Source organism: Euphorbia lathyris, chromosome 5 (assembly GCF_963576675.1).
Source record: "Euphorbia lathyris chromosome 5, ddEupLath1.1, whole genome shotgun sequence".
Lineage (NCBI taxonomy): Eukaryota > Viridiplantae > Streptophyta > Magnoliopsida > Malpighiales > Euphorbiaceae > Euphorbia > Euphorbia lathyris.
This window is the reverse complement of record NC_088914.1, coordinates 86,659,841-86,671,102: the sequence shown is the minus strand read 5'-3', so window position 1 is coordinate 86,671,102 and position 11,262 is coordinate 86,659,841. Positions and strand designations below refer to the sequence as shown.

General features: G+C 36.7%; 1 protein-coding gene across 1 annotated transcript; it reads right to left on the bottom strand.

Annotated features, from left to right (window-relative positions):
• Positions 1-892: 892 nt before the first annotated feature.
• Positions 893-6,692, bottom strand: LOC136230038 (squamosa promoter-binding protein 1-like). Its single transcript, XM_066018973.1, has 2 exons — positions 6,051-6,692; positions 893-1,325 (listed from the first exon to the last, which is right to left on the bottom strand). The coding sequence occupies exons 1-2, from the start codon at positions 6,305-6,307 to the stop codon at positions 1,088-1,090; spliced, it is 495 nt and encodes a 164-aa protein (XP_065875045.1). The 5' UTR covers positions 6,308-6,692; the 3' UTR covers positions 893-1,087.
• Between the last annotated feature and the right edge of the window lie 4,570 nt (positions 6,693-11,262).

Below are 11,262 nucleotides of genomic sequence, written 5' to 3'. Positions count from 1 at the left end.
CTCTAAAAATTCATTTTCTCTCCTAACCAAATAACCCCAAAATTACTTTGAAACTAAAATTTCTTAGAAACCATTAACCCTTGGAATTTTTTATTTTGAGACCGTCAACGTCATTTTGAAGCGTTGATTGAAGTTTAGTGCCCACATGTGTAACAAAGTGTAAAATTTAGTAGCTTTTATGTTACATTTTGGCCGTGAAGATTGCAAAGTTCAATGGCCGTGGGTGTAATTTACCCATTAATATAGGGTATTGCTATTTACCATCCCCTTTTTCCTACTTACCGCCTCTTTCTTACCATATTTGCCATCCTCAAATTTTTTGCCTAAAAAGTTGAAAACCTTTCTCTCTCTCTTCCGAGCAAAACAAAAAGTAGACGGAGAATGGATCCGAGAAATCGAACCTAAAACTTTAAATATTTAAATTTTTTTAAAAAAATTCGGAAAATATTCAAAATTTTTAAAAAATCCCGGAAATTTTACCTTGGCGGGCCAAAAAGCCCGCCATTTTACAAGGAGTGACGGGTCACTGACCTGCCACTCTAACAGAGCAGGCAGGCCAAAAGGCCTACCATTCCTTGTGAAATGGTGGGTCACGGACCCGCCCAGGGTTATAAAATTTTAAAAAAAGTGGTGTGTGGAGGGAAGAGATTTGAAACCTTTTATTTTCAAAATAAATGGAAGGGGCTAATATGTCTTTTTAGGGACGATAAGTAGGAAAAAGGATGGCGGTAAATAGCAACCCACTTAATATATCATAGTTAACATTGCATATTGAAAATACTGCCATCAATATCTATTTGATCTACATATTACATAACCATAACCATCAAACATGAAATTATTATAAGCATCCGATTCTCCACATTCCATATATAATTTGACACGTGTAATATGGACCCAGTCTTAATACCACTATTTTAATTATTAAACGAGGGTACAATACACGTTTTCAAATGGGAATTGAGAATCCTCCAAATGACCAGATGCTTAAGATAAAAACTCTCATAAAACACAAGACTCCAACACTCAAGAATGACAGAAGAGAGAGAGCATATGTAGCATAGCTTAAGAGCAACTAATGATCAGTTCATCTGATCTGAAATTGCTCGCAACTGACTTTTTCTCGGATAGTTATTTTGATTTTTCTCCTATCATTAACTTGACCAAACACAATCTCTTCCAATTGCCTCCTTGATCCTTTCTGGTGGCTTGAACCTTCTGCGGCATTTGATTCGCTGATATTCTTCCTCCGCCGCTGGTTGTGTCCGGCCAAACGCCTCCGACAGCTTCTTTTCGTGTCGTCGAATTCAGATAGCTCATGGAATCTGCAGCAACCATAAGATTTTCCCAAAGAAATAACAATCTTGGCATTGGAAACAGAAGAAAGTTATGCATTTTGTGAGCTTGAAATTGATTATTATGATACTAGCAACAAAAGAAAAATAGCTGATTGAATTAACTGTAAATAATTTATTAGTCCCGTTTTTTTATCTAATACACTGTTTAGTTCCTCTATTTTGAAAAACACATAAGGTCCCAACTTTTATTAATACGCTTAAAGCACTATTTGACCCTTGATCTATCTAAATTTTGGCATTTGAGTCCTGGTCTATTATTTGGTCACATTGGGCCCCTCATCTATCCCAAATTGGTGAACTTTCACGCAATTTGGATTTAAACTTAACCGAATCATTATCTCATTGATAAGTAACGATATTTTGACACTAGAACTTAATAGATTTTAGTTTAGGATTTGTTTTTTGTTTTTTTTTAATCTAATTAATTATTTCCACATAATGTGGAAAAAAAAACTTTAAGAAATATCACGTTTCAAGTTTAAGTGTCAAAATATCGTTACTTATCAATGAGATAACGATTCCGTTAAGTATTCATACAAATTGGATGAAATTTCACCAAATGGGATAGGTCAAGGGCCAAATGACACAATTTTGGATAGATCAGATGCCAAATAATGCTTTAAGCCTTGTTAATATTAACCATTTGGTTATTCTGTCTAGTTTTTTTTAGATTTTTAACGAACATATCTTAGCTTTCGGGACATCCATAGTTGATACAAAATGATCATGTTACTCGGTTATTTTCAGACTATATTTTCAGACTGTATGTTTATGTCAATTATAATGATTAAAAATTAAAAAAAATATAGACAGACTGACCAAAGTGTTAATATTGGCAAAAGAAGGGGATTTTATAAAGTGTTTTTTAAAATAAGGGGACTAAATAGTATATATGGTAAAAAGAAGGGGACCAATAAATTATTTACCCTTGTATTAGTGTAAATCTATGTTGCACGGAAATTGATACAGAAATGGAACCGACAACAAAACACGTTGTTTCTATAAAAATATAGCTAGGAAACGGTAATAGAAACAGAAACGAAAAGCTAATGACGAAGAGTTCCGTACAACGTAGCTTTAAATGGATGATGAATTTCAAAATGTGCAAATGCAGTAAATTGCCAGTCCAAGAAATAGAAAGACAATACAGAGGGGATATCCCCCTTATAAGCATTCTGCTAAGTCTTGTGCCAGTACTCGTTATCCGTTCCCAACCAAACCTCAGCCCTCGTAGGAGTACGTGTTCATTCGACGACCCCATAGTGTCCACGGAACTGGTCCAAGTGTTGGCACCGTTCCGCAGGAGGCTTTACCAAGGAGTGGAGAATATCAATGTTTGTTCCTCGCACACCTCAAGTTAGTACAAAGACTACTATGTGGCAAAATGACTCTTCGGTGTAGGATTTCCGTCACGCCTCCACACTTGGCTTAAGTGATCCACCTCAATTCATTATGGCTAAGAAGCCGACTTTTTGTGTCGGGAGCGAGAGACATGAGAGGATCTCTATAAACACTATGGGACTGTTGAACGCAGAGTGCACGCTCCTATGAGGGCTGAAGTTTGGCATAGTATTCGGAATCGGATAACAAGTATTAGCCTATAGATTCAACTATAATCTCGAAAGTAGGACTTAGCAGAATGCTTATAGGAAGATATCTCCTCGGTATCAGTTGACGGTTTGGGGAAATCTCGACGACAAACAAGATGTTATTCTAGCTCAAGTTTGTCCAGTGACACCAAGGACGGGTAAAAAACACCTATAGTCACTTAAGTTTGTCCATTGTCACAGCATGGTTACTAAACTTAAAATAGGACAATAAAGTCACTAAATTTTTACTCCGGCTACAACAGAACCACAATGGCCAATTTAGTATCCAAGTGTCGCTGAAATGATGCGGACGATTTTCAAGGAAGCTCTATACCACGTGTCAGCTATCCATGAATTAAACCGAGCAACATGGAATTTTCAACTACTCAAACCTTAACCATAAAGACCAAAATTAACCTAACGTTTACCGAAAATATAAATTTAAAATGGTGTAATTTAAACTAACTTTTACCATCAATATCAATTTTAGCTTACATTATTTAAAATTATTTAACCGTCAAATTTACTTTTTTCAATTTTTTAACAGTGCACGCCTAAAATTTATCTTGGCAGGAAACATTATGTAAATTTAAACAATTTAATACATTAAAATTAAATCTGCACGTCGTTTGAAAACGTTACTCCCTCAGTTTCATATTAGATGTTTTTTTGGAGAATTGTATAGAAATTACCGCTTCTTTATTGATTCAATTATTTATTTATTATATAATAAGTCAATTATTTTAAGGGCAAAGTACCAAAAAAAATGGTCGTGGTTTGCTCTATATGCAAATAGAGGTATATGGTTTAAAAATGGCTTAATGCTTCTCCAGCCCCCTTAACTTGTCCAAATTAGTCATTTTATCCCTCTAACTCATCGATTGTCCTATTTACTCCCTTAACTCCATAAAAATGGTATTTCTCATCCCCTTAACTTGTCCAAATTTGTCATTTTACCCATTCTCAACTCATCGAATATCCTATTTACCCCTTAACTCCATAAAAGTGACATTTCTCATCACTTATGATCCTATTTACCCTCTTAACTCCATAAAAATGGTATTTTTTTTAATCCCTTTATTGTAGTAAAAAAAGTTGAAAAGAGAAAGAACGAATAAAAAATACAAATAACAAGAACATTAATATAAACAAGTTAAACACATTATATGTAGGGATAATGTACCAAAATATGCCTATGATTTTTAGGGAAATATCAATTTAGGTTTCACTTACAAAATAGCATAAATATAAGTTTAATGTTTAAAAAAAGTTATCAATTTAGGCTTAGATAACGGATTGTAAGGGATGAAAAATACCACTTTTATGGAGTTAAGGGGTTAAATAGAACAAGTTGAGGGGGTGAGAAATACCACATTTATGGAGTTAATGGGGTAAATAGGACATTCGATGAGTTGAGGGAGTAAAATAGCCAATTTGGACAAGTTAAGGAGGCTGGGAAAACATTAGGCATTTAAAAATACATGGTATGCTTCTTTTGAGAAAACAAAGTATTTAAAGTTACATTATTAAGTTCTGATAAGATGTCGGTGGCGGAGATGCGTATGTTATATGGTACGGAGTGTTGGGCAGTGAAACACTGCCACATTAGACCAGCATTGTTATATGGTACGGAGTGTTGGGCAGTGAAACACTGCCACATCCATAAGATGTCGGTGGCGGAGATGCGTATGTTGAGATGGATGTGTGGTCATACGAGAAAGGATCGGGTGCGTAATGAAATAATTAGGACAAAAGTAGGGGTCACATCTATTGAGAATAAAATGAGAGAAAATCGACTAAGGTGGTTTGGCCATGTGAGACGTAGAGCGCTTGATGCGCCGGTTAGGAGAACCGAAGAGTGACAAAGGGATGTAGTGGTGAGGGGTAGGGGAAGACCTAAGCAAACTTGGAGGAGGGTGATCGAGAGTGATATGAGTTTACTGAGAATTGAGGAAAATATGGTAGTGGATAGGACGGAGTGGAGGGAGCGAATTTGTGTCGCTGACACGACTTGATTTCACGGTTTTATATGATGGTTCATGTTAGTCGACCCCGAATCATTTCGGGACTAAGGCTCTGTTGTTGTTGTTGTTATTAAGTTCTGATAAAAATAACACTTTTAATTTTTTGAAATTACTTTTTATATATTAACAAAACACAAACTCCAAAATCAAATTTGAACAATGTAAAATAAATTTAAATATCAATTTAGTTTATAAACCGTCAATTTGTAAAAAAATATAAAATGTCCACCAAATGATTTATTGTTTCGATTTAAGAAGTTGTTCTTTGGGGGTTGTATTTAGTCGTTATGTAAAAATAATTTTATAGGCCTAAACCATACGCAGCCCCCTGAACTTGTTACTTTTAGTCATTTTGCCCCCTGAACTTACGGGTCGACCTATTTACCCCCTTAACTATTTAAAAGTGGTATTATCAGCCCTCTATTTTTATTATAACGGAAACAAAATGAAATTCTAATATTAGGACAAGTGTTCATGGAAGTATTGGAACTCGCCTGCATATATATAACCTCATTTGCACCTTGTTTTAGTAGTGCATAATCATATATGCAATTTTTACAAGAAAACTTGTATACGGTCTATACTAATCTCATTTGCAGGTTATTTTAGTAGGGCACAACCCTTTTTATTATGACATTGGTGCTTGCAATGAGAAATGTCATAATTATTTCCGTTATAATGAAAACAGGGGGTTATTAATACCATTTTTAAATAGTTGAAGGGGCAAATGGGTCGTCCCGTAAGTTCAGAGGGCAAAATGACTAAAAGTGACAAGTTCAGGGGACTGCGTATGGTTTAGGCCAATTTTATACGATAAAGATGTCTTTAGTTGTTATTTAAAACATAACAGAAATCTCTATTGGCAAACTTTTAAACCACATATCTCTGTTTATAAATTAAACAAATCAAAGTATTTTTTTTTTTTCGTATTTTTCCCCTATTTTAACTTGTATCTATAACGATCGTGTAATATGAAACAAGAAAAAAACATGTAATATGAAACCGATGACTCATCTAATTTGGCTATTGTCCCAAAAAAACAATAAAGAAAACAACTTTAACAGAATTCAAAATCAAACCTGCTACATTGTTGACAGAATCTCTGCCTAATTCCATCCACAAACACAATCTGAGCCTTAGAATGATTCTCACACACCTTATGTCTTCTATAATACGCCTTTGCATCACTCAGATCACCCACACATTTCTCAGCTTGACAACACCTCATCCCTCCGCCCCCTCCTCCGCCGCCGGACCCCTTCTTTCCACCAATCACCACTTTCTTCTCAGATTCCTCAGAAACCACAGCTGATTCTTGCTTCTCTTTTCCAGCCATGTCTAAAAACCCTAAAACCCCCAAATTTGAGAACCAGAAAATCTGATTTCAGTTTCAAAAAGAAAGACTTGAAATTATTAAGAGGAGGAGGAAGGGGGAAAAAGTTGGAAAAGAATGAGGACCACAAAAGCTCCATCATTTTTTATCTTTTTCTTGTTTTTCAATCTGATACTGATTCGTTTTGTTTTTATCCGAGTTGGGTTCTGATTTTTTTTTTTTTTTTTCCTGTGTTTGTTTGTTTGAGATTGGGTAGGTAAAAGATTAAAGAAGTTTGTACAAGAAAGAAAGCAAAATAGCTAAATACAGAGAAAGTAATACAAAGTTTCAATCTTTTTTTTTCTAGAGAGAGAAAGACAAGACTGATGCTTTCTATTATGGTGATGGTATGGTAATGGTGGACCTTACATGATAGCTATGGACAGACAGAGACTGTTTCTGGTTAATCATGCCCGTCTTTGATGGCTAAATTGCACGCCGAGTAAAGTTTTGGGTATGTTTGACAACTTAGATAGTTGTCTCGAAATGGTAACTTAACTTGATAAAATCATTAAACTTTGAATTTTATTTCAATTAGATCACTTAATCGATTTTAGTGGTTAAAACGCATCAAAATAATAACATGGATGACACATCAACATGAGTTAATTCAGATTTCTGACCGAAACGAAATGTGACAGCTACATGTCGGATATTTTTATGAAAACACTATTTTTTTGTTTCATAAAATCATCGACACGTGATAGTCATACGTGGATATCATGTGTCATTTCGGTTTGAAATCTTAGTTGTCTCATACTAACGTGTCACCTATGTCATCATTCTTATATTTTTAATCACTGAAATCGCAAGAGTGGCCCAATTGAGATAAAACTCAAAGTTGAGTGATTTTATTGAGACAAATTGAAGTCGAGTGACTATTTTGAGACAACCATATAAGTTCAATGACCAATTGTGTATTTAACCCCTTAAATTACTATTGAATTAAGGGCAATGCGTAGCAGAACCTAAATGCTGAGGGTTACACCGTGTCAAAAAATTAAATGCTATTTCAGAAAAATTAAATGTGGAGTTTTTCCGCGGGATAGGAGCGTCGGCCAACCTTTCCACTCTCTCTGGCTCGGCCCCTTACTCAGGGTCATTTTTGCATGAAGTTGTAAGATAGACATATTTAGTTTAGCTTAAATCGAAGTTCAAGTATCTATTTAGCCATTAAGTCGGTAATATTCGACAAACTTTTAGGTATTGAAATTGATTGTATTTGGACTAATTTGTCAAATTTTATCAAGTTCAAAAGGTCAATTGATACCTAAATTTTGATTTGTACTAAACTGAACTTACCTCCGAATGTAAAAGCCAAATTGATCCTTTAATTCAAGTATTGTTAGTCTCTTTGCCCCTACTAAACTAGTATTTGGTAGCATTTGCTCTCGACTAAGGATATTAATTAACAAGCCGTAGGAAGATTGAATTTGGATAGGCCCGGTGTTGGCTCGTAATGTTTCGAGCCAAAACACTTTTGAACCGAGTTTTGAAAAAACATAACTTTTATCGGGCTGAGCTTTATCAAACTTTAACCAGACTCATCACGCACATAAAATTAAGTAGTATACAAGATAGAAATTAAAACCTTTATAACATACTTCAAACGAGTTTATAATATTATTGAAAAACAATCACATGTTTGTCATGGTCGAGTTCCAAAAATATGATAATAACTGCTACTAGTGGTTTGAGAAGGCAAACTCATATATCGCCTATGACCTTGTTGACGGCGTGGTTATGTATGTACAGTAGTTATTAGTATCACTGGTATGAATGACAAAAGTAGAGAGTGAGATAACTTGGGAAGGGAGGTATATTAGTCAATTGTTACATGATGTGGTTGCTTAATATATCATTTGTCCCTTGAATTTGTTCAAAAAGTTTGATTAGTCTTCTGAATTTTTAAAGTGTCTCGATAGCCTTCTGAATTGCATAAAATATTCAGTTATGTTGTGCGGAATTAATGAAAGATAAATAAACAAGCAATCGAAAAACACAAATTTACATGGTTCACGAACATTGTGTTGGCTAGTCCATGAGCAGAAGGAGAATAATATTATTAGGAGGCGAAAATCAGATTACAATGATTAGGTTACATAATGGGGTATTTATAATACCCAATCTAACCTAATCCCACTAGGAACCCATGATCCTAATCCCACTAGGAACCCATGATCCCAATCCCAATCCAACTAGGAACTCATGATCCTAATCCAACTAGGAATCCGAAACCCAATACTACTCCAAATAGGAAACAATATATACTGATTCAAGGCATTACGATAAATCTCCACCTTGACTTGAATCCTCCTGAAAACATAACAGATGCACCAATGACAGTGCCAGATGAGCAGACTTCTCCCTCTGCCTCAAAGTCGCCCCCACAGGACAACTAATAATCTCTGACGTTTAGAAAGTCCAAACAGTGTTGAAACTTGCTCTGTGGAACAGGCTTGGTAAACATGTCAGCCGGATTGTCAGCAGTGCCTACCTTCTTCACATTGACCCTATTCTCACTTCTCAGAAAATGATACCTCACATCTATATGCTTGGTCCTCTCATGATGAACCTGATCCTTGGCTAAACAGATTGCACTCAAGCTGTCACAATACACTGTAGCCTGATCATGATGTAGACTAAGATCACTAACCAGTCTTTTAAACCAAATCCCCTCCTTAGCAGTTTCAGTCAGTGCTATGTACTCTGCTTCTGTAGTAGACAAAGTTACTGTAGGCTGCAAAGTAGCTTTCCAACTGACAACTGAACCGCCAAGAGTGAAAACATAACCAGTCATAGATCTTCTACTGTCAACATCTCCAGCATAATCAGAGTCTGAAAAACCTGTCACCAAACACTCTGTATCACCTCCATAAATGAGACCAACGTTAGATGTACCTTTTAGGTACTGAAAGATCCTCTTCACAGCTTGCCAATGCTCCTTGCCAGGTTCACCCATAAACCTGCTAACAACATTAAAAGATTGTGCAAGATCAGGTCTAGTGCAGACCATTGCATACATCAAGCTTCCTACTGCACTAGCATAGGGAACTCGAGACATGTACTCCTTCTCTTCAGCAGACTTAGGTGCAAAAGCAATAGACAGATGTGCACTTGCAGCAGTAGGAGTATCTATGGGCTTTGCCGTAGACATGCCAAATCTTGACAAGATCTTCTGAATATAGCCCTTCTGTGATAGAAAAAGTTTCCTTTTGCTCCTGTCTCTGTAAATCTCTATTCCCAGAATTTTTCGAGCTGCACCCAAATCCTTCATCTCGAACTCTGCGCTGAGAAGACCCTTCAACTTCTGAATGTCATGCTTCTTCCTTGCAGCTATCAACATGTCATCTACATACAACACCAAATAGATAAAAGACTTATCTTCCAGTTTATTGTAATAGACACAACAATCATATGGGCTCCTGGTGTAGCCCAACTGCATTATGTAGCTGTCAAACCTCTTATACCACTGCCTGGGAGACTGCTTAAGTCCATACAAGGACTTCTTCAACTTGCAAACATAATTCTCCTTCCCAGGAATCTGGAAACCATCTGGTTGGGTCATGTAGATCTCTTCCTCCAAATGTCCATGCAGAAAAGTTGTCTTTACATCAAGTTGTTCAAGCTCCAAATCCTGATGTGTAACTATAGCTAGCAACACTCTAATAGAGGTGTGTCTGACTACTGGTGAGAATATCTCATTATAATCCACTCCCTCTCTTTGATTGAACCTCTAGCAATAACTCTAGCCTTATACTTGACTCCCTCTGCAGGTGATATCCCTTCCTTTATCTTGAGAACCCACTTGCAAGTAATAATCTTTCTCCCTGGAGGTGGTATGACTAAATCCCATGTTTGATTCTTATGAAGGGATTCCTTCTCATCTCCCATAGCAGCAAGACATTTCTCAGAATCGGTGCCTGAAACAACTTCTCGGTAAGTTGATGGTTCACGAGTGTCCACCTCTTCAGCAACCTATAGTGCATAGCCCACCATGTCTTCATACCTCTTAGGTGGCCTAACTCCAACCCTCCTTGGTCGATCTTGAGCTAAGCTACGATGTGTAGCTTCAGATGGTTGAGAAACTGATGGTGTAGACTCTAGTAGCTATATTTCTGCTTCTAACTCTTGTTCCTTCAAGCCACTCTCACTCTGTATGACCTGAAACTTCACCTGTTTATCAATGCTATCAGTTTCTGTTGCAGTTGTAGGCTTCACAATGGGTCTAAGCATAGATTTTTTTGTCAAAGACTACATTTCTGCTCAAAATGACCATTTTCTCTGATGGAGACCAGATCCTGAAGCCTTTAACTCCATCTTCATAGCCTACGAACACTCCCTTCTTGGCTCTTGGCTCTTGGCTCTAGCTTATCCTCATTAACATGATAGTAAACTGTGCACCCAAAAGCTTTCAAATTTGAGTAATCAGCAACCTTTCCTGACCACATTTCTGTAGGAGTCTTGAGTTGTATGCCGGTGTGTGGTCCGCGGTTAATCAGATAACATGCTGTGTTCACCGCTTCAGCCCAAAATCTTCTTTCTAACCCAGCGTTAGAGAGCATGGACCTCACCCTCTCCATTAATGTCTAGTTCATTCGTTCAGCTACACCATTCTGTTGCGGTGTATTCCTGACTGTGTGATGCCGAGCAATCCCTTCATCCTTACAGAACTGATCAAACTCAGACGAGCAGAATTCCAGACCATTATCAGTTCGCAGCCTCTTTATCTTCTTTCCTGTTTGGTTTTCTACCAATGCTTTCCACTGCTTGAAATTCTTGAAAGCTTCACTTTTATGCTTCATCATGATGACCCAAGTCATCTTTGAATAATCATCAATCAGAGACATAAAATATCTTTGACCTTCCAAAGACTCAACTCGAGATAGACCCCAACAATCAGAGTGGATGTAATCAAG